Source organism: Micromys minutus (genome assembly GCF_963924665.1).
Source record: "Micromys minutus genome assembly, chromosome: 6".
NCBI classification, from domain to species: Eukaryota; Metazoa; Chordata; class Mammalia; order Rodentia; family Muridae; genus Micromys; species Micromys minutus.
This window is the reverse complement of record NC_137975.1, coordinates 20284615-20310255: the sequence shown is the minus strand read 5'-3', so window position 1 is coordinate 20310255 and position 25641 is coordinate 20284615. Positions and strand designations below refer to the sequence as shown.

General features: G+C 42.9%; 1 protein-coding gene across 1 annotated transcript; it reads left to right on the top strand.

Annotated features, from left to right (window-relative positions):
• The first annotated feature begins 1578 nt into the window (after positions 1-1578).
• Positions 1579-25463, top strand: MCM6 (minichromosome maintenance complex component 6). Its single transcript, XM_080917633.1, has 17 exons — positions 1579-1757; positions 5696-5842; positions 6867-6977; positions 8718-8967; positions 10567-10732; positions 10968-11113; positions 11496-11646; positions 13564-13705; positions 14917-15058; positions 15801-15908; positions 17059-17214; positions 18758-18886; positions 19583-19744; positions 21311-21446; positions 22241-22396; positions 23612-23751; positions 25087-25463. The coding sequence occupies exons 1-17, from the start codon at positions 1651-1653 to the stop codon at positions 25201-25203; spliced, it is 2466 nt and encodes an 821-aa protein (XP_080773759.1). The 5' UTR covers positions 1579-1650; the 3' UTR covers positions 25204-25463.
• Positions 25464-25641: the final 178 nt, after the last annotated feature.

Below are 25641 nucleotides of genomic sequence, written 5' to 3'. Positions count from 1 at the left end.
CCTTCACTCTTACTTGCAAGTTCATCTATCCTGCTGCTGAGGCAGTAATTAATGGTATTAGAACCCGTGTTTTTGGGACTCCAATATTTAATGAAAACCTGCTGAGACATCCAGCCTTGTGGAATGAACAACCATCAGATTCTTGGCCTTTTTATTGGAAGACAGCCACTGCTGAACTAGCCAGACAACAGTCTGTATGTTAAACTTAATAAATCCTGTGTGTGTGTGTGTGTGTGTGTGCGCGCGCACACTTATCAATTTTGTTCATGTAAAAACTCCAATATAATCAGACAGTGAAGGCTACATTTGGAGTTGGCAAAGGATGAAAGGATTCGAGGCCTCAAGTCTTCAACATCTTTAAGTAAGATAATACCTTCAATTGCAGATCTCTATAGTATATACCTTAATAATATTAAAATACTAATTTGATCTACCCTGCCTGGCATTAAAATTGTAACATCCTGTCAACCTCAAAAAAGTGACTTATTTATTGTGGTCCAGTTTTATTGTGTCCTGGAGCCCCTGATAAAAATACTGGTGGTGGAACAAGCTATCAGCACCAAGGTATCAAAGTCAAGGAGGGACTGGCAATGTGGCTCATTTACTAGCAAGGTAGCCCTTGTTTCCCACTCAGGAAGCTCTAAGTTCAGTCCCAGCACCACATGAACCTAGAATTCAAGGCCAGCCTGGGCTATGTGAGACCTCTTTCAGTTAAAAAACAAAACCAAACAAACAAACAAACAAAAACAAAAAACCATGTCAAATGTTTTGTAGATTTTACTGTCAAAATTTATCTCTAACTTGCTTTGTTTGTTAAGTGTATGTGTATGCACATGTGCATGCTGGTGTTCACAGGTCGGCAGAGGGTATAAAATTCCCTGGAGCTGGAGTTAGAGCTCTCACGTAGCTGGGAAGCCAACTTCGGTCCTCTGCAGAATGAGTTACTCTTTAAGCCATCTCTCCAGTTCACATGACTTTTAAGGGGGTCTCTCCTGTGGTTTGCTGACAGCTTACTTCCTGCAAAAAGAGACAATTCACAGTGGGTTTAACTCTGAGTGACTTTTCCCTTTCACGGGTTCTTTTTCCCAATACCAGGGAAACAATCTAAGAAAACATAAAAATAGGAGAAAAGTTTTATGTGTATTCTTTCTTTGGGGATTCCTTCCACTCTGAAGTTATTTTCTCATTGAATAAATCTACATAAACTCTGGGGGGGAAAGGGAAGAGAAAAGGGGAAAAGAGAAAAGGAAAGAAGAGAGGGAAAGAAAAGAAGGGGAGGGAGGTGAAAGGGGGGGAAGAAGGGAGGGAAAAGTAAAACATCCACATTTTAGCTCCTTACGCCAAAATCAGAGTGGGGTGCGACAGCATTGCGCATGGGCAAAAGCTTCACGGCGTCTGCTTTTGGCGCGAAATGTGCGTGTGGTGGGCGGGGCTCTGGGCGGAACCGCCATTGACTGGACAGGTTTGGCGCGAAGTAGCTCAGCTCCTGCTCCCTGATTGGCTGGGGTGAGAAGGCGGGGCTAGCCGGAGGCGCGCTCGAAGCGGGAGCGCGGAAGGAGCTACGCGTGGAATCAGCGACCGGGGCCCCCGCGGCGGCGGCTTCTCCTCCGTGGTGGTCTTTCCACAGCAGCGGGTCCTCTCAGCGCTACCATGGACCTCGCAGCGGGCGCGGAGCCCGGTGCCGGAAGCCAGCACCCGGAGGTGCGCGACGAGGTGGCCGAGAAATGCCAGAAGCTGTTCCTAGACTTCCTGGAAGAGTGAGTGGCCTCCGGGGGCTCGCGGGCCGGGCGGAGACCGGAGCCCTGTGTGCTCGGGAAGGGATGGGGCCCGGCCGGGCCGAACCCCTAGCCTCTTCGACTTCTTTCTCCACCTCCCTTGCGTCACGCTGTGCTTCTTTCTCGTTGCGTTTCTGAGGCAGGGCTTTCGAACTCGCTGTGTAGCCAAAGATCATTTTGAACTTACGATCCTCCTGCCTCCACTTAGCTTGTGTTGGGATGACGTCAAGATGTGCACCGCCAGGCCTGGTTAATGCGATGCTGGGAATGAAACCCAGCCCTTCCTGTTTTATTTCAGGGCTCACACCACAGCCCAGTGAGGTCAGGATTTGAGGGGGGCCCGTTACCTCTTGGGTAGGGTTGAGCACACTGGCAGGAACCGGGGGCCTTCGGAGGTTGCACTGCATGTGAGCCTGGGCCACCTTGTGTTGAAAAACGTTCTGACTGGAACCTATGGCTTAATGACTGTTCAGAGACGTGAGTGCGGCCCTATATAATGAGATAATTGTTCCGGATATCTGCCCTGCCCCCTTCCCATCTCTCCCCTTCCCTGACATTCTTTAGGGTCCTGGTCTCAGCTTCCACCACCTAGCAGCAACCACGTAGCAGTTGCTCACTCTGCTATGTAGAGTGTAAACACCATTACTTGACTTAGAAACTTCTTTTTCTTTCTTTTTAAGATTATGTCAGTATATAACAAAAACTTACAGTTTTGACCTTTTGGGAGTGTACAAAGAGCATCTTGAGGTGCATCCAACTTGTACAACAATGATCCCTGTTTGAAACTCTTACAACTCTACCTATTAAATGGTCAATAGCCTTTCCTAGCTTCCTGACGACTGCCCCACTTCTAACACCGTGAATGGCAGCTTATTGTAGCCAAGAGTTCTTTAAGGCAGAATAAAATGATATGGCACATGCTGGGCTATTCACCGTCCTTTTGGCTAAACAATATCCTATGAAATTCTGCTGTACTTAACTGTAGGCAGGCAGTGGTGGCAAAAGCCTTTAAATTACCTGGGAGGCAGATCCTCTGAATTTAAGGCCAGTCAGCCATGTCTACAAGAGTGAGTTCCAGGACAGGCAGGGCTACACAGAGAAACTCACAAGTGTCTAAAACCAAACCAAACAAACCGTCAGTAATTTAAATTCTGTATTCCGGTGTTTGTAATGTTCTTGGCAGTCAGTACAGCTGCTTGTCCTTCAAAACCCAAGTCGGTAAACTAGTGGTTCTCAACGTGTTGTTGGTCAGGACCCCTTGGGGCAGCACATAACCAGATACTTAAATTATGGTCCATAACAGCAAAATTCCAGTTATGAAGTAGCAATGAAATGATTATATGGTTGGGGTCAGCACAACATGAGGAACTATATTAAAGGGTCGCAGCAGGGGAAGGCTGAGGACCACTGCTCTAGACCCTTCAAGCAACAACTATAGACTTTTCCTGTGATTCCAGTAGGCCTGCTATTTTCTTTTTTTTTAAATTGATTTATTTCTTATTTTATATGAACTGTAGTTATTCTCAGTCACACCAGAAGAGGGCATCAGGTCCCCTTACAGATGGTTGTGAGCCAACATGTGGTTGCTGGGAATTGAACTCAGGACCTTTGGAAGAGCAGTCAGTGCTCTTAACCACTGAGCCATCTCTCCATCTCCCGGCCTGCTATTTTCAAGATGCTTTTTTTTTTTTCCTTGTCAGCTGTGGGGTTCTCAACCCTCTGGCCATCTTCACAAAGGTCTTTTGGAAGGGTTCATTTCAGCCGTTAATAAAAGTGCCTTTTCTTGGTAGCTAAGTGCTGGAGCTGAGCGTAAACAAGACCCGGTTTTCAAAATAATCAGCCTCCTTTCATTGAGCAGCTTTGCTTTTGCTCACAGAACAGTCTAAATTCTTCTTTATTTTTTTGTTTTCTGAGACTGGGCTTCTCTGTGTAGGCCCTCATACTCAAGAGATATGCCTGCCTCTGCCTCCCAAGCACTGGGGCTAAAGGTGTGCACCATCACCACCCAGCTATACAGTTTCAGTCTCCAAAACCACCCTCAGTCACCATGGGTAGTTCAGCCATTTTTGTTGTTGTTGTTGTTGCTTGCTTGTTTTCTTAATGTGTTAAGAGCCTTACACACGCTAGACAAGCATTTCACCCCTAAGCTGTATCTCTGGCATCTACCCCCTTTTATTTCTTTATTTACAGACCTTACTGTGTGCTGGGATTGAAGGACTGCATCACTGCACCCAGATCTCTGGGCCTTTTTTATCTCTTAATTTTGAGAGACGGTCCCTCTAAGTTGCCTAGTTGGCCCTTAACCTTCCAACTTTTCACCTTTAGCCCCAGAGACAAGGCCTACATCACCAAGCCCAGCCACTTTTCCATAAATTTACCTTTTAATAACTTTCAAGGAAGAATCCCAATGCCGCCTTTTACATCTATGAATCTTTATTATAGCTGTTCCCTTAGGCATAATTGGCTTCTATTTCTGGCACTTGTCAGTAGAAACATTTTACTGAGTTTTGTCTCCTGAGAATGCCAACCCCAGGACAGAAATGACACTACCTTTTCTGTATTTTTAGATATCAGATGTGATACTTAGAGTTGAGTGCTTCTTGCTATAGTTGGAAGAGGTATTAATTTTGTCCCCCCCCCCAAAAAAATTCGTTTATGTGCTTTCATTTTCTTCAGGTCTTTAGCAGTGATGCCTCATTTCTCTGTGGGGTGTTGTTTGTTTTGCTTGCTTAAGTTTTTTGTATGCATGTGTGTGTGTGTTCATGCGTGTGGTATTAGAAATTAGACCTAAGACTTTGTGTGTGCTAGGCAACTATTAGCACTGAGCCATGATTCCAGCCCTTTATTCTGCTTCTTAAATTATGACTAATGGAAACTTAATATTTGGATTTTAACTCTCTGGTATTAATTATACAACAATAATTTTTAAAACCTGTTCATTAGGAAGTATTTAATCATCTGGGTGTGTGGTACTGGCACACACCTTTAATCCCAGTACTGGGAGGCCAGAGGCAGGTGAATCTCTGAGTTTGAAGTAGAAAAAGTTTCAGGATAGCTAGGGCTACTACACAAAGAAAACCTGATGTGAAAGAGGAGGAAAAAAGAAGAAAGAAAAGAAACCGTTAAATCGGGGCTGGTGAGATGCGCCCAGTGGTTAAAAGCACTGGCTGCTCATGTAGAGGACCCAAGTTCTGTTCCCAGCAATCACTTGGTAACTACAGTTCCAGGGATGCCCATTACCTTCTTCTGGCCTCCTCAAGCACCAGGTACACGTGTGGTGCACATGTATATATGAAGGTAAAATACTCATACACATAAAATTTAATTTTTAATTGAGGTGAGGGCTGGAGCTGATGGCTCAGTGGGTACTGCAAACCTGACAATTTTCAGTTCAGTCCCTAGGACTCATGGAAGGAGAGAACCGACTTCCATAAGTTTTGTTTTGTTTTGGTTTTCATTTATTTGTTTTTAAAGATTTGTTTATTATATATAAGTACACTGTAACTGTCTTCAGACACACCAGAAGAGGGCATCATTACAGATGGTTGTGAGCCATCATGTGATTGGAACTCAGGTCCTCTGAGAGATAAGCACGCACTCATAACTGCTGGGCCATCTCTCTAGTCCTAATAAGTTGTACTTCACATGTGGGACATGGGATAAACACAAATAGAATAGACATAGAAATGTGTATGCATGTACAATTCATTTTAAAGGCATTCCCTCATCTACTCATCAGCAATTTTATGAGATTATGTTTAGAAAAGTAAGTAATTTGCCATAAATCATATAAGTACTAGATGTGGATCTCTCTGATCCTAAACTTAATGCTGGTTAATCAAAATACTAAGTTACCTAGGGTCAGGATTAAGTTTTACTGCCTGGTTACTCTGTTTAATGTGACATGTATGTATCTGCAGGTTCCAGGGTAGTGATGGAGAAATTAAATACTTGCAGTTTGCAGAGGAGCTAATTCGTCCTGAGAGAAACACGCTGGTTGTGAGTTTTGCAGACCTGGAACAATTTAACCAACAACTTTCTACCACCATTCAGGAAGAGTTCTATAGGTAAGAGTGTATTCATTGTTTCTTTAAAGAAGACGTGAAGCTTGAGAACCCAGCTCCTTGCCCTTGATGTCCCCTGTAAAGAGGACCTTTGGTACAAGTGGTCCTATTGATGCAGGTCTAACTTTAGCCTAGGCCTTTGTGGAACTGGGTTTCCTCGTGAGATAGCAAAAAAACGGTTGCTTTTATGTAGTTTTCCCAAGATGAAAACTGTTCACTTAGTGTCAGACATAGAGTTCTTTTGCTTTCTCATTTTATTTGACCTTCACCTGTCCCATCTCTCCACTGGAATAGGAACTTGAGTAAATTATCTAGTTAGGTCCTAATTTTGGACCAAAGATAATGATTTTTCATGTGGGCCCAGGTTGACCTTGAGCTCATGTTTAGAGTCTTCCCTTAGCTGAGCAGCTAGGAAGCATGTACCACTCGTGCCAACTTGGGGGTCTTTATAGCAATAGTGTTGTATTTATTCTATTTAAAGTTTTAATTACTTTTCTGGTTATAAAAGTAAAATATCTCTTTTAAATTTTTATTTGAAAGGGCAGGCTTGCCATGTTCATGTATGGAATTTGTAAAAGTTTACATGAGTCAGTTCAATCCTCCCTCCTTATAAATCCTGCAGATTGAACACAAATTCTCAGCTTTGGTGATAGCACTTTTCCATCTTCCATCCCATGTGTATCTATTCTAAAAAATAAAGAAAAAAATTAAATTATCTGTATGCTTTCAACTTTACCACTCCTTGGTAGCCACTCTTTGCAGGTCTGTTGAGGCAAGCTTTGAATTACCTTGGACAGTAAAGTTACCTGTGGTATGGGTACTAAATGACTCAAGCAACAGATAGTGTATACACTTGGTCTTTGGTGTTCTGTTTGTGATGGGACTGGGTGAGTGATAAAACCATCATGCAATTACATTTTAAAGCTTGATTGTGACCGGATGAAACGCTGCGCTCTCAAAGTTGACAAACGTGAAAAAGAAGAAAACTATAGTAAGACTGATCTGTCGCTGGTTTTGCTTTTTTTAGAGTCTACCCTTACCTGTGTCGAGCCTTGAAGACCTTTGTCAAGGACCGAAAGGAGATCCCTTTTGCTAAGGATTTTTATGTTGCATTCCAAGACCTACCTACTAGACACAAGTAAGGAAGGAACCTTTAGGGGGTGAAAGGACCCATCCTATCAGGTGCCACTTACTGGGCATCTAGGAAACTTGAAATGCACAGCCGTGCCAATAGCTGCCTATGTAGAGCACAAAGCAGCCTCCCTTTGCTGGTCTCTGTGTCCTCACCTATCATGGAACACTAATACTGTGAAAGTTCCTCTTGTTTGCTTGGGTCTTTTAAGAATAAGGCCTTATGCATAGCTCATGCTGGCTTCAAATTCCCAGCCCACACTAAGTTTATGCTGACATTTTTGAAGTATTTAGACCTAATTCCCAGAAAGTTTAGTTTGGAGAAATTTGTTTTTCCATGCAACTATGATAGGCAATATGAATTAAAGCAGATACTTAGTATTATTATTTTTAAGGCACCTTTTAGGGAAATCAGGAGACAAGATTTGCCAAGGGGAAAAAATGAGAACTAAGGCCAGCTGGTCTAATTAGTGACATCAGGTCGGACAAAGACAGTAGTGAGATCCTGTTTCCAAAAAAAAAATGAATGAATGAATGAATTTAAAAAGTAAAAAATTCATGGATTTTAGGACTTTCACAAATATGGACCTGGCTGGCTTTGAACTCACAGCAATTACTTTTTTTTTTTTTTTTTATGGAGATTGGGTGTTGAGATCAAGTCATGCACCACTAGGATTGGGAGAGATGTTCAGTGGTTAAGAGCACTAGCTTCTCTTCCAGAGGACCAGGCTCATTCCCAGCACCCTTGGCAGCTCACAACTCTCTTTCCAGGGCATCCAGTATCTCACACAGACATACATGCAGGCAAAGTACCAATGCACATAATAAAAATGAAATAAGCAATTTTTAAAAAGAAGGCATCCATCATCATGCCCCCCAACCTTGAAATATTTACTTAACTTGAGGAAAATCATTTAAAATTTTTATTCATGGTGTGTGTGTGTGTGTGTGTGTGTGTGTGTGTGTGTGTGTGTGTGTGTGTGAGGGAGAGAGAGAGAGAGAGAGAGAGAGAGCACCTCAAGTGTGCCTTCTCAAAGAGACCAGAAAAGGATTCTGGGTCCTCTGGAAGGAGGTCCTCGTAGTCACTAAGTTCTCCAATCCTGAAACAGTATTTTTCTGAGTCTGAGATGGTCCTCTGGCTAGGCTGACTGGCCAGTGAGAACCCAAGATCTGCCCCTTCAACAACACATGGTGGTTATAGATGCATGCCCACCCAATTTTTTTACTACTTCAGTCTTTTCATGTTTGTTTTTATTTATTTACTTATTTTAGCTTTTTGAGATGTTTTCCATGCAGCCCTGGCTGCCCTAGTACTTGCTCTGTAGACCAGATCAGGCTCAAACTGATATCCACCCGCCTCCCAAGTGCTTGAACTAAAGATGTACACCATCACTCCACAACTCATTTTTATTTTTATTGTGAATTTGTGTTACATAATCGAATGAAATTCTGGACTGGAGAGATAGCTCAGCTGGCAAGAGTGGACTGTTATTTGCAGAGGCCCTGAGTTTAGTTCCCAGCACTAGTATCAGGAGCCTCAACCGTTTGTCACTGCGGCTCCAGGAAGATTCCCTGTCTCTGGCCTTGGAAAGTGCTTGCCCTCATATGTGCACTTGAAAAAGACAGTTTCTTAATGTGCTAAAGTGGTAGGTAGCTCAGTGTATGAGCTTGTAGGTTCAGTCCCTAGAACTGAGGTGGGGGAAAGATGGGAAGGGTATCTATTTATGTGACACTTGTCTTCAAATAGGATTCGTGAGCTCACTTCATCCAGGATTGGGCTGCTCACCCGAATCAGTGGACAGGTGGTGCGCACTCACCCAGTTCACCCTGAGCTCGTGAGCGGGACTTTCCTGTGCCTTGACTGTCAAACGGTGATCAAGGATGTAGAGCAACAGTTCAAATACACACAGCCGAATATCTGCCGGAATCCAGTGTGTGCCAACAGGAAGAGGTTCCTTCTGGACACTAATAAATCAAGATTTGTTGATTTCCAAAAGGTATTTACTTCTGTGTTTAGATTAGATTCTTATATATAAATGTATCTATTAGACAAATAGATTAGATTTACTGATAGTAATATGTTTTTGGCCCTTGTAATAACTTACTTAGATGTCAGTTTTTAAGGAATGTCATGCCCACAGAGGCCAGAAGTAGGTATCAGGTCTTTTGTTGCAGATTATCCTAGTTGGGTTCTGTTGCTGTGATAAACTTGACCAAAAGCAACTTGGAGAGTGAGTGCATTTATTTCATCTTAAGATTTATTTAATGTATATGACTGCACTGTCCTTGATAGGCCAGAAGAGGGCACCAGATCTCTAGAGATGACTGAGCCACTATGTGGTTGCTGGGATTTAAACTCAGGACCTCTGGAAGAGCATTCAGTGCCCTTAACCGCTGCGCCATCTCTCCAGCCTGAGGAACTGTATTAAAGGGTGGCAACTGTAGGACAGTTGAGAACCACTGCCCTGGAGTAATGCTGCTTACTGTTATCCAAGGCTTGTCAACCTGTTTGTACAGTCCAGGACCACTTACTTGGGAGCGATCCAAACCACTGTGGTTTGGACCATTCCACTCCAATCATTAATCAAGAAAACACCCCCACAGGTCAGCATGTTAGAGGCATTTTTCCAACTGAGGGTCCCTCTCCCGGATACTTAGAGTTTATGTTAAAATGATAGACAGTAACCAGGACATAATTGGTTGTAAGCCTACATGTGGATGCTAGCGGCCAAATTCTGTTCCTGCAAGAACAGTGTTCTTAACCGCTGAACCACCTCTTCAATCCCAATAGAGCAGTCTATTGAGCTGTTGGACTTAAAGGGTATGAAATGTTTCTGTGTGATGCCTGCATGTGGTGCAACATCTGCAAAGCAGACCGTGCTCTCAGTTACTGAGCACAGCACCACGAGATGTAATTGCTTAACTAGCTGAACTATTTCACTAAAAATTTTAGGGCACAAAATTCTCACGTATTTTTATGTATATGGGTATTTTGCTTATATGTATATCTAAGAACCATATGCATGCAATGCCTACGGTGGCCAGAAGAGGACATTGGAGCCTCTGGGATTGCAATTATGGGTGGTTGTGAACCCTCCATGTGGGTACTGGGATTAAACCCAAGTCCTCTGGAAAAGCAGCCAGTACTCTTAATAGCTGAGACATCTTTCAAGCTCCCAGTACAAACTTTTTAGGTGAATATTGGTATGTGTCAGAAGTCTATAGGGCAGGGCCTGTGGTAACATGTTTGTCAACAAATATGAAGACCTAGATTTGATCCCTAGTACTACATAAAGAACCAGATGTGGTGGCATGTACTTGGAGCTCTGTGCGGGGGGAAGAAGAAGCAGCCAGATCCCTAAAAGTTAGTTGGTCAACCAGCCTTGCCGAACTGGTGAGTTTTAAGCTAGTACGAGACCCTGTCTTAAGATGGATGGTGCCTGAGGAGTAACACCTGAGACAAGTGTGACCCCCTGCACACACACACAAAGAAAAAGGTGTACAGAGAGACTGGGTTGTGTGAGTATTCATAGCAAGTGTTCAGTTGTATAGCGTGTGAAAGCATGTCTTTCTTTTGCTGTTGGTCTTGGTTGTAGGTTCGTATTCAAGAGACTCAAGCAGAACTTCCCCGGGGAAGTATTCCGCGAAGTTTGGAGGTTATCCTGAGAGCTGAAGCTGTGGAGTCAGCCCAAGCTGGTGACAGATGTGACTTCACAGGGACACTGATTGTTGTGCCTGATGTCTCCAAGCTTAGCACACCAGGTCAGTAATTTGTTGCTCAGATGTAACCAGTCCTGGTCACCTACTCCTCAGGATGTCTGGCTTCTAGAGTCTTCTAACCTTTTGGCTACCAGTCAGGATAAGCATTATGAAGAGAGTAAAGCATTGGTTTTTCTATGAAAAGTGGTATTTCAGCTTTGACTTATTCAAGTACATTAGGTCTTATGAGCACCATTAGTGTCGGCTCTGTGACACACCTTATCTTTCCCTCTTACAGGAGCTCGTGCCGAGACCAACTCCCGAGTCAGTGGAGTGGATGGGTATGAGACGGAAGGCATTCGAGGTCTCCGCGCCCTTGGTGTCAGGGATCTGTCATACAGGCTGGTCTTCCTTGCCTGCTATGTTGCACCAACCAACCCAAGGGTAGGTCTTACTTTTACTTGTTTACTGTGCTAAGGATTAAGCACAGCATCTGTGCCTGCTAGGTAGGAATTGGGCTCCATCCTCAACCTTAATGTGAGATTTACTAAGATGGCAGAGCTGGATAAAGCCCTTTGCTAAGGCTCATTTTCATCTTCATCTCAGAGTGATATAAAACAGTAATAGCTTCCCCCCTCTCTCTGGACAAAAGATAAGCATTTACATATCTTTATTAACTGAAGCCTAGTTTAGGGACTATAGTAAATAAGTAAAAATAAATCACAACTTTGACCTCCCAAGCAATTTTATCATAGTGAAATCTTTCCCTTTACATTATCTTGGCTCTCTATAATGTTTTTCATTTTGTTTTTCTTCCACCTCTCAGTTTGGAGGGAAAGAACTCAGAGATGAGGAACAGACAGCTGAGAGCATTAAGAACCAAATGACGGTGAAGGAATGGGAAAAGGTGTTTGAAATGAGTCAGGACAAAAACCTGTACCACAATCTCTGCACTAGCCTCTTCCCTACTATACATGGTAAGAGCCCTGTTTGTGATAGAAACTTGAAGTCATTAGTAAATGTTTCATGGGTGATATTGTTTCAGGGAATTTCATGAAGAGATTGGTTTTAGAACTGAAGAAATGACTCATAAGATTAAGGCCTCTTTTTCAGAGAACCCAGGTTTCATTCACAGTGCTCACATGGTAGTTCACAACCATCTATGACCCCAGTTCTAGGGGATCCAGTGCCTTCTGGGGATTCTGAGGGTACCAGACCTGCATGTGGAACATAGGCATACATGCAGATAAAATACCAATGCACTTAATAAAGTTGATGCATCAACAGAGACTGTAGACACCCAAAAGGTAGGCTAGGAGTTAAAGCTCATGTGGGGGCTCACTTTGACACAATGGTCGTATAGTTGGAAGCTTGGGTTCCTTACAGTGAGACAGCCAGTGGGCGGGTCTTCACCAAAAGAAGCTCATTAGTAAGGAGGAGACAGTGCTCTCCTAGTCTTGGAGGTACAGGCCTTAAGTTCACATAGTTATTTGTTAAAGTCACACTAGGTACAGTGATACTTGTTCTCTGCCATCAAGGAGGAGGCTGACCCAGGGGATGCATGTGAGTTTGAGTATAGCCTGGACCATATCTATAAGAGATATCCTAAGTTCATGCCTACTTCAAAGGTAGAAAACTACGGAGTCTCAGCTGCACCAGAACTATAAATCAAGTTAGTCTCAAACTCGTGTTTTGTTTATTTACATATGGATATTTAATTTTTATTGGATATTCTCTGTATTTACATTTCAGATGTTATCCCCTTTCCCCCTACTCCTTTAGCACCCCCCTCATTCCATTCTCCCTCCCCATCCATTGCCTCCATGAAGATGCTCCCTTTCCCAACTACCCTCTCTCACCTCAGCTCCCTGGCATTTCCCTACACTGGGAGATCGTGCTTTCACTAGACCAAAGGCCTCTTCTCCCATTGATGCCAGACAATGCCATCCTCTGCTACATATGCAACTGGAGCCATGGGTCTCTCCATGTGTGCTCACTGGTTGGTGTTTTAGTCCCTGGGAGTTCTGGGGGATTTGGTTGGTTGATAATGTTCTTTCCATGGATTGGCAAACCCTTTCAGCTCCTTCAGTCCTTTCTCTAGCTCCTCCATTAGGGCCCCTATGCTCAGTCTGTTGTTTTGTTTTAATGCTTGATGTACATACAGTTGCCTAGCTTTTTTTTTTTTTTTTTTGGTAGTGAAGTTGTCACCAATTCCTCGGGGGCAGGGAGGGATTTTTAACAATACAATACTCTTATTTAAAACTGTGGTCTTTATATTGGATTTATGAGCAGTTAATAGAAGCACTATAAATTATATCCAGCATGTTATCTAGTCAGTTTAGTCAGTATGCATTTATTTAGTGCTGATCAACAAAAGAAATGTCACCCCAGGTTCCTGAAGGAACTAGAGCTGCCACTAGCAAGAACTAGCAATGGATTGGAAGGGTAACACTCTCATCCCACTCCAACAAAAAGAAGAAAGAACTTAGAAATGTGGCAGTGTGTGGTGGATAAGTCTGTATTTGTGGGAGAAGTCTTTGAGGGCCAAGGCTGTGGGAAAGGCCTTACATAGGGAGTGGACAAGGAAAGGCTCCTGGGATGGTGGGCATGCATGGCTGATACCTGTGGTATGGGAGAAGACACTCGTGGTGGCTTCTTTTCTCTTGGTTAAGTTATGTTGTGCCTGAGCCTTTTAAGCTACCATGTGTATGTATCATGCCAAGGGGGAAGGCACATTTGTAGTTCAGAGGACAGCTTTGTAGAGTTGATTCTTTCCTACTGCCCTTACATGGGTTTCTGGGATCAAACTCTAGTCTTCTGGTTACCTTTACCTGCTGAGCCATCTTACCATCCCCCAGAAAAATTAATTTTTCATTTGGAGCTTTTTATTTCAGGCAATGATGAAGTAAAACGTGGTGTCTTGCTGATGTTGTTCGGTGGTGTTCCTAAGACAACCGGGGAAGGAACCTCTCTTCGTGGAGATATAAATGTTTGCATTGTTGGTGATCCAAGTACAGCTAAAAGCCAGTTTCTCAAGTAAGTATCTGCCTGAGGTGGTGCCTCAGGAAAAACTATGCTGTGTGCTTGCAGGCCATCTCTGCTACCAAGGATGCAGTTGGTGTCGGCTGCTCATTTTATTTTGAGACAGGATCTCTATGTAACATGTGTAACCCAACAGTTTTAGGTAATTGCTTTACATAGTTTCTCATTTTCTCTTTAACATTTATTGTCCTTCATAGAACATATGAGTGACCGGGAAGTAGACAGCCTTGTGCGTTCGTGTAAAAACATGTTTTGTTTTAGCCATTTTTTAGGTTTAGTTCTAGTCACTACCACCCTCTGTCTCCAGAACATCGTTTTGTTCTCCTGAACTGAACCACATACCTGTAAAGTCACATTCTCCACTCCGCTCTCATAGCTCCTAGCAAGCAGCATTTTACTTTGTTTGACTAGTAAGGCCTGCTTTTCTGGTCTTTGTGTCTGGCTTGCTTCACTTAGTGCGCAGTACACTGACTGTTAATGCTGTGGTGATCAGGCTGCATATTCCATTTTATGCGTGTGCCGCTCGTTTTATATGTAATGCATAGATGGACGTTTTGGTGTTTCTAGTCTCCCATTATAATAGTAATAATTGTATGAAAATCACTGAGTATAAGAGGCTCTGCTTTTCTATTTTGTTTTGAGACAGGGTTTTACTTGACAGCTTAGAATGGCCTCAAACTCACAGTCTTGTTCTCTTAGTCTCCTAAATACTGAGATTAGAAGCTTGTACCACATCCAGCTCTATTCCTCCCCCCACCCTCTTGGTTTTTCACAACCTAGTCTTTGTATAGCGTTTGTTATTCTGGAACTTGCTCTGTAGACCAGGCTGGCCTCGAACTCAGAGGTCCACCTGCCTCTGCCTCCTGAGTGCACCACTACCACCTGGCTTTCTTCATTTTTTAAGTGTTTATTTTTGGGAGCTGGAAAAAATAGCTTAGTGAGTAAAGACACACAAACCTAGTGGCTAACGTTCAGTCCCTGGAACTTGTGTAGGGTGACAGAAAGGAATCACAAAGTTGTGCCTTCATTTACCACCCATCACACACACAGTAAAATGAATGCTTTTTTTAAGTTCAAAGCTGATGTTTTGTCTCATTTTCATTTCATCTGACAGGATGAATTTGAATCAGTTTTAGATCCTGTCAGCTGGAGTTGGTGTAGTGTACTGTTGTGCTAATGGATTCTTGTGTGCTGTTCTTGACTAGGCATGTGGATGAGTTCAGCCCCAGAGCTGTCTATACCAGTGGCAAAGCCTCCAGTGCTGCCGGCTTAACAGCAGCTGTGGTGAGGGATGAAGAATCTCATGAATTTGTCATTGAGGCTGGAGCGTTGATGCTGGCTGATAACGTAAGGACATTGTGTGCTGTTGGATGTAGGGAAATCAGAGTGCCCTTTGACCTTTCATTAACAAGCTAATCTACATTGAATTGAGACTCGTTAGTTGATAACTTTCTGGACGTCCCTAGAATGTGTTGATTACTGTGTTGGTTGCTTTGCTAACATCTGTAAACAGGTCTGTCCATAAATACATGGTATTATCTGGCAAAGATTAATTCCTTGTGAGTATGCAAGCTTATATTCACTGTGGTACTCCTGCACTCCTTACATTTACAGACAAAAAACAATAGCTAAACCAGTCAGTCTGTATTTGTGGTTGGCCTGGAACTCCAGAGATCTGCCTCTGCTGGCCAGTCTTTGATCACAGGTGTGCTGTCATTACACCCAGCCCAAATCTCTTAAATTCTGCAGTTCATTACCTGCATAGTACTTGGTTTGCTCTTAGGTGTTTTGCTCTTAGTTTAAGTGAGTCAGGACTAAGGTTCCCTTCTAGCTCTGTTCTGATGAATAATCTTGCTGAGACAGGAGTTAAGAATGTTTATATCCCATCTTCATTTGCCTAGGGAATGGAAAGGTCTCTGGTCAGAGACTTTGTAAGTTTACCATCTTACACTGCAAAGCAGTTTTCTCTGATTTCCTTACACATGCTAGGCAAGTAAGTACTCAACCACCAAGCTATCAAGTACTCAACCACCAAGCTATCCTCAGCCTTGCCAGGAAATTTCTTAATGCCAGATCTGTTTGGTTACAGGGTGTCTGTTGTATTGATGAGTTTGATAAGATGGATATCCGGGACCAAGTTGCTATTCATGAAGCTATGGAACAGCAGACCATATCTATCACGAAAGCAGGAGTGAAGGTGTGTATCCCTTAGCCATGCAGATTAGTGTGCTAGAGACATCACCTGCTAGAAGACATTGTTCCAGTGAATAATATCGATCTAAAATATGAAGTTCAGGTGTATTGCCGGCCTAGTGCTATGGTGCTGTGATAGAAAAGCAATGTTACTGATGTGATTTAATATTCATTTATTTGGGGAGCTGCCATGGCATCTATGTAACAAAACAACTTTGTGAATTTGGTTCTTCCATCTTAAATGATTTCTGGGGTTCACTCTCAGATTACCAGGCTTTCACAAAAGGGACATAGAACCTGCTGAACCATCTTACCAACTGTGTTTCACAAAAACTTCATAAACCAAATATGCATTTTTTTGATAAACAGCCTCTGGTTATAACAAAAACAGCTATTGGTCACAGTACCACAAATTACTCAACGATCAGAAGATAATTTAAATAAAGTTATCTGATTACCACATGATAACCAACATTAAAGAGGTTCTTAACTTATTAAAGGTCTGGGGGACAGACTTAGCAGTTAAGAGTATGTACTGTTCTTACAGAGTTCAGTTCCCAGAACTCACAGTGCGCTGCTTACAACCCCAGAGATTTCAAGTTCCTCTTCTGGCTCCTACAGGCACTGCAGGCACGTGGCACTTACATGTAGAGGCAGACATGCATACACATAATTTAAAAACTAATACACTGATGTGTAAATTTAAGAGAAATCTTGTACAACTCATATAGTGCAGTGGATACTAGATATATGCTGAGTATATACACACAAACAAGCAAATACATACAGTTCCTTCCTGTTTTAGCTTCATAATTTTATTGGCAGTCTTCCTTAGTAGCACCTGCTAGGTCCACTATGATTTATTAGCCTTGTGGCACACAACTGAATGAAAGATACATTGGATGGTTTTCGGTCTGGTGTGTCACAAGCTGTCAGCTCATGTCAGCTGAGAACCTCTGTGTCTGGTTACAAGGTAAATCCCCGGCAGAGTGCTAGCTAAGGGGCTCGTGTCATTGATCACCATGGAGAAGGGCCTGTTGTGCTCTTATCATACTTGGTGATTCCATTTAGTTAATTGCACGAGATAGAACTTGTATCTATATTGGCCAATTCAGGTTTGTTACTTTAGTTTCATGGTTTTCTCTCATGGTCAGGCAACTCTGAATGCCAGGACATCCATTTTAGCTGCAGCAAACCCTGTCAGCGGACACTACGACAGGTCAAAATCTCTGAAACAGAACATCAATCTGTCGGCACCCATCATGTCCCGCTTTGATCTCTTCTTCATTCTGGTGGATGAGTGCAATGAGGTAACCACTGAAGCTTTGTTCCTGTTTCCTTTTGTGCCTGTTGGGTGTAATGTTCCTGGCCTAAGTTATTGTTCTTAGATTTAAATATTCAACCTTATTGTCTCACGTGTGTGTGAGTACACACACATCTCATACCCGACAAGGTCTTGTGTACCTCATGCTGCCTTGAACTCTTTGTGTAATCCACCATACCCATCTTTATGTGATATACTCCTAATTGTTAAGCAGGAAGCTCCTCTATTTCGATAGTTAATACGGAACCCTAGTTTTCAACCTGACTTGACAGTATCTAAACAAAACTGCCTTGCTTTTGTGAGTGTTTGGGAAACTTGGGTTAGGTTTCTCCCATTTTCCCTTCACAAGTACACAGTAGTTAACTTATCTGAAGCTAGACTCTTCAGTCCTGTCCCTAACTTACTGAGACCCTGGTCAAATAATTTAACTTTCTCAGACTCAGTTTACTTTTGTATAAAATAAAGCTACCATCTACTTCATGAGGATTGCTTCTAAACATACCCAAGGAAACAGTTTCCTATAAGAGACTCCTGTAAGTGTTCTGTCTGCTATTGCTATTCTTTTGGAAGTTTGTTGCTTTGTTTGTTTTTGAGACAGGGTCTCTATGTGGCCTTAGCTATCCTGGAATTCACTACGCAGACCTTGCTGGCCTCAAAATGACAAAGATCTGTCAGCCTCCCAAGTGCTGAGATTAAAAGTGTGTGCCAACATCTCAATCCTCATCACACCATTTCCATGCAGTGTGTCAGTAACATTGCTCTAACTGGTTACTTGGCCCTCTTTTGTTTGTTTTGGCCAGTTCCCTTCCCACCTACCCCGACCTGTCCCCACAGTTCATCTGTACTCATAGCAAATAGGCTACCTTACTAAAGGTAGTCAATTCCACCCAGGCGTATTTTCAGAGTAAGGTAGGCATCAGGGTGCTAAAGAGAAGTTTAATGCTTAGGTGCACTTGCTGCTTTTGCAGAGGACCAGGTTTGATTCTAAGCCCCCCCCCCCCCCATGTGATGTCTCAAAAGCATCCATAACTCCAGGGACTGAACCCTTTTTTGGTATATGGCCACCAAGCATGTGCATGGTGCAAAGACATTCATAGGCAAATAAATTTTGTTGTTGCTTTTCTGAAATAGGGTCTCACCATAATTCTGGTTGGTCTGGAGCTTGCTATGTAAGCCAGGCCAGCCTCAAACTCACAGAATTCTGCCTCCGGTGCTGGGATTAAAGACATATGCCACCATACCCAGCATAAAAAATAAGTAAATAAAAGCTCTGGTCAGAAAGTTGATACCTATTAATAACTTCTCTCAGGAACATGGAGGTTAGGTTAATTTTGTCTTGTTTCCTGTAACATATACTGGCCTTGTAACTCCATTAAGATTCCTGCCTCTACTTCCCAAGGGCTGGGATTGCAGGCCTTCACCACGTGCCCAGATAAGAGCATTTGTAGTATACTTCAACCCTTCTTACTACATGCGGTACTTCAGAGTCAATATTACTATGACTGAAAGAAGTTCTCGTTCTGAATTAGGTGACAGATTATGCCATTGCCAGGCGCATAGTAGACTTGCATTCAAGGATTGAAGAATCCATCGACCGAGTTTATTCCCTTGATGATATAAGAAGGTATCTTCTCTTTGCCCGACAGTTTAAACCCAAGGTAATCTGCCCTGCCATACTTGGATAAGTCATTGTGTGTGGGGATGTTAAAATTGATTTAAATAAATAGGTTGTGTGGAAATTAACTGAACTTGGTTTTAGCTTTGTTTTGATTTCTTGGGGCAGGCAAGGTCTTTACTGTGTAGTCTAGGCTAGCCTCAAACTCATTCTGATTTAAATGCCCACTTCTCTATGTGTAGGAATGTGCCAGTATGCCTAGCTGTGTTCTTTTTCTCTTAATATCTTCAAAAGTGTAAATAAGGATTGTGGGCGACTGTTGCATGAAGAGCGTGCATTTGCCAGAACTGCTGTGTACTGAGTTTCTTGCTCTGAAAACCTGAAGGTCTTTTTAGGTCAGTGTATGCTGTCTTTTCCCCTAAAGCCAGCATAAGTTCATTAGCTAAGTCTCAAGGGCACTGAGTGTTAATGAGCTATGACATCATGAGGTACACTTCATTTATTCTGTTGCTTCATATGTTAAACATCATTATGAAATGGTCATTTGCTTACACTGGTTCATTGTCTTCATGTTTATAAAATTAGTACATGAATTGCGACACTCAGAATTGTCTTCTGTTTCCTGGAGTGTTCCCATCCAGGGTCCTCTTTAACTGAAGTTTAATGTAGTTCATCAAAAAAAAAAAAAAAAAAAAAAATTGAGTATAAATATCTCCCTGACTTGGCTGGTTTGAAACAGATTTCCAAAGAGTCAGAGGACTTCATTGTGGAGCAGTACAAACGCCTCCGCCAGAGGGATGGCTCCGGGGTCATCAAGTCCTCCTGGAGAATCACTGTCCGACAGCTAGAGAGCATGATCCGGCTCTCAGAGTCTATGGCCCGAATGCACTGCTGTGACGAGGTACCAGTCCCTCTGCTAACACGGGAACGGGAATGCATGAGCTGGCTTGTGGGCGTGTTATGGAATATCCCACAACCAGTTGATACTGTTCTCCCATCATGCAGTTATGAGGCATGATGTCTAGACTGATAGTAATGGATAAAAATGTTATCAATAAATTATGGGGTGCAGATACAGGTGAGTAATTATTTACACAAGAGAACATTTAATCTCTACTGTGTCCTTGGCCTCTGGCTGGGGATACAAATGTGACGGATTCCTGCCTCACAAGAAGCCTTCCACCTTAGGGTTGTAAATTAGTGTGAGGTGAATTTGGGTATTGTTTTGGTTTTATCCAACATTCAGTTAAAATTCAGATTTTGTCTGTGATTCATTTGCTTGTTCTTCTGAAACAGGGTCTTTTTTGGTAACCTGGTTTACCAGCCCTCTGCCACAGACTACCATGGGTGGAATTATAGGTGCACTTAGGTATTGATAGCATTTAAAGCTCAAACTGGCCTTGAACCTAGCATTGTATCACATTCCTGCAATCCCGAGGTTTAGGAAGTAGAGGCAGGAGAATCATGAGTTCATCCTCAGCCATATTTCAAGTTTGAGGCCAGTTTGAAATGAGTGGGTCTTTGTTTCAAAAACTAAGTCAATAAGACAAGATTTAGGAATGTCGTAGATGCTTTTGTGTTGGGCCCTGGATTGAATTCTCAGTATTGAAAGGAAGGGAGAAGGGAAGGAGCCAGGTGGTGGTGAGGGTCCAGGTTATATTCCTAGCAACCATGTCATAGCTTCCAGCTGTCTATGACAACAGTCCTAAGGGATCCAATACCTTCTGACCTCTGAGGCTCTGAGTGTATATGGTAAACAGACATAACTGTAGACAAATGCACATTAAATCCAAAATAAAGGGAGGAAAGTGTATACTGCTCTTGTTAGGTTTAGTTCTGCCTCTGAGCTCCATGCTCCAGAAGTAAGACATAGAATCAAATATATTTATAGATACCTTAGCCATATAACTAGGCTCTACTCCAAATAGATCATAACTAAAAATAACCATTTAATTTAATCTACATTCTGCAACGTGGCTAGCTGCCTATGCTCAGGTATCATGAGTCTTGTCTCCTGAGATCTTCCTAGGCAAATCTACATGGGTCTATCCCAGAATTCTTTCTCCTCCTAGATATCCCACTTCCCGTTTCTTGCCTAAGCCATAGGCCAGAGGCTTTTTAATTGGCAGGTGATGCATCCATACAATATTCTCTGCAAACTGGAGTTTGGTTCCCAACACCCACATTGGGCTGTTTACAATGCCTGTAACTCCAGCTCCAAGGAATCCAGCATGCTTCACCCCTCCGCAGGCATCTGCACTCATGAGCACATACCCACACACAGATACATAGAATACATACAGCCATATCAGTTCATATACGCCTGTGGAGAGTGAGAGTTATTCTTTGATTTCGCTAATATGTGATATTGTCGGTCATTTCAGCCATTTTAGTGAGTTAATAGTGCCATATGGGAGAGAGCAGTGTTCTTAGCTATTTGGTATAAAATGTCTGATTACTTGCTTAGGTCCAGCCTAAACATGTGAAGGAAGCTTTTCGATTACTGAATAAATCAATCATCCGTGTAGAAACGCCTGATGTCAATCTAGATCAAGAGGAAGAAATCCAGATGGAGACTGATGAGGGACCAGGAGGCATCAACGGTGAGGAGCTTGCTCACATCCATTAGACAGACACTGGAGTTGTAGGCTGTCATGGTACCTGCACCCTTCTCAGTGGTTGTCAATGGGTGTGTTCAAAAGGGATTTTAAATTAACCATAAGCTGAAGGACAGTTAAGTAGTTGTACAAGTATATATATTCTTGGAAGACGAAAAGAAAGCACATCAAAATGGACAGGTCCTTTGTCCTCTACTCTTACTAACAATGTTCTATTTAGCTCTTGAATTTAAAATATTTTCTTGGGCAAGTGGGTGGTTCCGTGGGTAAGCACCCTTACCTGAAAACCTGGTGACTTGCCGTGCAAAGGTGAGAGGGCTGAATCCTTGGATTTTCTCATACATACTATAGCACACTTGCACGCATCCATGTATGCGATAACAATTTAAAAGATTCTTAGACATCTTGATCACGTTGAACAGGTGAGTAATAGAATATTTTCTTATAACACTTGGCAGTTACAGGGGAAAGATCTCACTAGGTAGGTAGCCTAAGTTGTCTTAAATCTGTAGTCTCTGGTTCAGCCTTTCACGTGCACAAATTATAGGTGTGTACCACCCTGCCCTGCTGCAAACGGTATCAGTACCATTACTCTGTCCCCATCCCTGACACTCTCCAGAGCCAGTTGTCCTCGCTGGTAGGATTTTAATTTGGTTCAAATTTATTTATGAAATGATTGTTCTGAACTCTGTATTGAGCATGGAGAGTGTGTGCATGGGTTCCAGATGAGGGCATGCTGAAGGCACAGGGCAGGACTCAGGTGGGAACTTTCTTCTTAGGTCGTGCTGACAGCCCTGCCCCTGTGAATGGGTTCAATGGCTCCAGTGAAGATGCCAGTCAGGAGACCGTTCCCAAGCCCTCCCTGAGGCTGGGCTTTGCCGAGTACTGTCGGATCTCTAACCTCATCGTACTTCACCTCAGGAAAATGGAGGAAGGTGAGTGTGTACCCACGCTGCTTGTCTGCTGTCCGTCCAGTCTTACAGGCTGCTGTTGGCTCTAGGAGGGAGACTTGTATCAGCATAGCTTCTCTAAAAGTTCATTGTCAGAAGCTTACAGATCATTCTACGATACAGAACGTAAATACAGCTTGTGATTTTGAAGCAGAATCTTTAGATTTGATCATATAAAGAGCATTTTTGCAAGTGGAAATGACTATAGTTGCTTTCTTCCCAACAAATGTCTTGCCAGGGATTTATATTTTACTTATAAAATACCACAAATGTAATAGAATCCCCCTCTGATGTACCTGGTTGGTAGGACACTTGCCTACTTTCTTTTATATAATTTATTTATTATATATAAGTACATTGTAGCTGTCTTCAGACACACCGGAAGAGGGCATCAGATCTCATTACAGATGGTTGTGAGCCACCATGTGGGTTCTGGGGTTTAAAATCAGGACCTCTGGAAGAGCAGTCAGTGCTCTTAGCCTCTGAGCCATCTCTCTAGCCCACTTACCCACTTTTTACCATTAACTGCTTTGCAGTGATTTCATTGTCAGTTAAACAGTTTGCCAGTTAGTTACTCGTGGGTAGGAGGATAAACCATCATCTGTTAGAGTTGTAGTTCATTCTTCTTGTGTGTATAGAGGCATCTGTGTATCGGTCCATGGGGACTTGGCTACCCCAAAGCTATATTACAGTAGGTTGTGAGCTGCCCAGCATGTGTTCTAGGAACAGAAAGTTCCAAGAATGACTCTGTGATGGCTTCTAGGCTTAATTCACCATGCAAAATTCCAATCTGTGCTGCAGATATTCACGGCCAGGATCACCTAGTACCTGAAAGAAACTGAGGTAGAATTAGACGTCGATTCTGGCTAAGTGCAGTGGCCTATACTTAGACAGAGGCAGATGGGTCTCTAAGTTCAAAACTAGTCTGGTCTACATAGCGAGCTTCAAGCCAGACAAAGCTACAAAGTGAGAAGACCTTGTCTCCAAAACAAAACAATACTCTGAAGAGGAGCTCACATACATATGGTTTTATATCTGTATGTGTATGCAGTGCTGAGGATTGGATCCAGGTCTCAGTACATGCTAGGCACCTTATTTTGCCATTTCCGAAATCAAACTTAAGGTTTTTTTCTGTGTGTGTCATGAATTTGACAATGCAGTTTACTAGAGGCCAGTTCTTTTAAATGTGTTCTGTTGCAGAGGAGGACGAGTCAGCACTAAAGAGGAGCGAGCTTATCAACTGGTACCTGAAAGAAATCGAGTCAGAAATCGACTCTGAGGAGGAGCTCATAAATAAGAAGAGGATCATAGAGAAGGTTGTTCACCGTCTCACACACTACGTGAGTGCCCACTGAGGAGTGCCTATATGTGCAGGCTTTTAGATGAGTTTGTCTATTTTGAATCACTGGGATGTGGTCATAATTGTGGCTGAGGAGAGTTAACCGAAAGAGAGGGACTTTTCCTAAAATAAGCAGAATTTAGGTTAAAGCCGAACAGGCAGCTTTTGGATCTTGCTTTTGGGTGGGCTTTTTGTGGTGTCTTTATCTGTACTAGGATTGAGCCCTGGGTTTACTTGTGCTGGTCAGACGTGCCTCTGCTGAATCTGAGGCTCCAGCTTGGGCGCTTCTTAACTTTTTCCTGTCACCCTGTTGGCTTCATTCATACATAGCCATGTGGTAAATTCTCAACCAACCCACTAGCATCACCTGTTCCTCATACCCCACACCCACCCCGGTCCAATAGTGAGTCTTCAGGTTTCTTTTTTATTTTGTTTGGAAAAAATTGCTTTAGGGGTTGGAAGAGGACAGATGGTGAGTTCTACATTTATTTTTACTTGTTCAGAGAGAAAAATTCCCAGATGAATTATGTGTAGATATTTTGTGTTTGTTAACTTAGAGATTGTGTCTCACTGTGAAGCCCACACTGGCCTAGAGTTCAAGGTCTTTGTGCCTTAACTATCTGAGTGCTGGTATTATGGGATGTATACAACCATTGCAGTCTTTGACCTGTTCCTAGTTCAGTTAGAAATAGCATCTACCTAGCACGTGAGAGACCTGGGCATGATCCTTCATAAAAAATAAGAGTTGCAGATAGAGTTCAGTGGTTATGAGCATGCACTACTCTCCCAGAGTACCCACGGTTACATCAGCTGGCCAGACCTACCTGTAATTCTTCAGACTCGTTTAAAAAGAAGTAGAAATAGGATCTAGCTGAGCATGGTGACACACTTAGATCCTAGTGCTCAAGTGAGGGCAGGAAAACTGCAAGTTTCAGAATAGTCTTAACAGCTTAGACCTCAAAAAGTGGGAGGAGGGGTTTGTGGAAAGGGCAAATAGGCAGTGATTAAGAGTCAACAGATTTAGGTATTAGAGACTGTTGCACAATTATTGCACCATCTTAAAATTCAAGCAGGGCTTGCTGTTTTGAAGGTGTATTGACAAGTATTTGATAAAATGGGTAGGATGCCTTGTTAAAATCACAATACCTGCTGGGTTTCTTAGTTTTTCAAGGCCTAAAGGGTAGCACCCTGGTGAGAAGGGAGTTAAGCAGAGCACTGATAGTGTTTTAAGGTGTGGTTCTGGTCCAGGGGCTCTTCCAGAGGAAAAAGGAAATGTGTAAGTAGCAGGCATTTGGAGGACTCTGGTTCTGGACTGAGGACAAACTGTGCTCCACAGGATCACGTTCTGATTGAGCTCACCCAGGCCGGACTGAAGGGCTCCAGTGAAGGAAGCGAGAGCTATGAGGAAGATCCTTACCTGGTAGTCAACCCTAACTACTTGCTTGAAGATTGAGACATTGAAGGTGACTTTATGGCCAGGGACCTATGGTGGCCTACCGTTAGCCCGGACCCTGGACGGCATGGAGAGACAGTTTGTGGAACAAAGCTTGAGGGTGGTTTGAGAAATGAAGGCCTAGCCAAGTTCATGGCCCTGTGAATCTCACACTGGGACAGGCTTGGGCTTTGTGCTTCTTGTCCTATTGAAGTTGGAACCCAATTATGTTCTTCATGTATAGCCTGCTGCATTTGTTGTGTCTGTGGACATTGCTTCTTTCTGTTCCCAACCACTGCTTTTACCCATGAAAATAAAACAACCTGTCCTGACTGTTGGATTCATTTCTACCCTAACTATTGCCTCCATCTCCGTGAGCACATTTTTTCTGGCTTATTCTCTAGTAGAAAGACCATGTCAAGTGAGAGGCCTTGGTGACTTTCTGAAGTAAATTCCCAG

Excerpts from the sequence above, each read along its gene's own strand:
- MCM6 (XM_080917633.1), top strand. The coding sequence starts at position 1,651 with ATGGACCTCGCAGCGGGCGCGGAGCCCGGTGCCGGAAGCCAGCACCCG. Across the intron at positions 10,733-10,967 it reads CTCCAAGCTTAGCACACCAG|GAGCTCGTGCCGAGACCAAC; the intron begins GTCAGTAATTTG and ends TCCCTCTTACAG. Across the intron at positions 17,215-18,757 it reads TGGTGGATGAGTGCAATGAG|GTGACAGATTATGCCATTGC; the intron begins GTAACCACTGAA and ends GTTCTGAATTAG.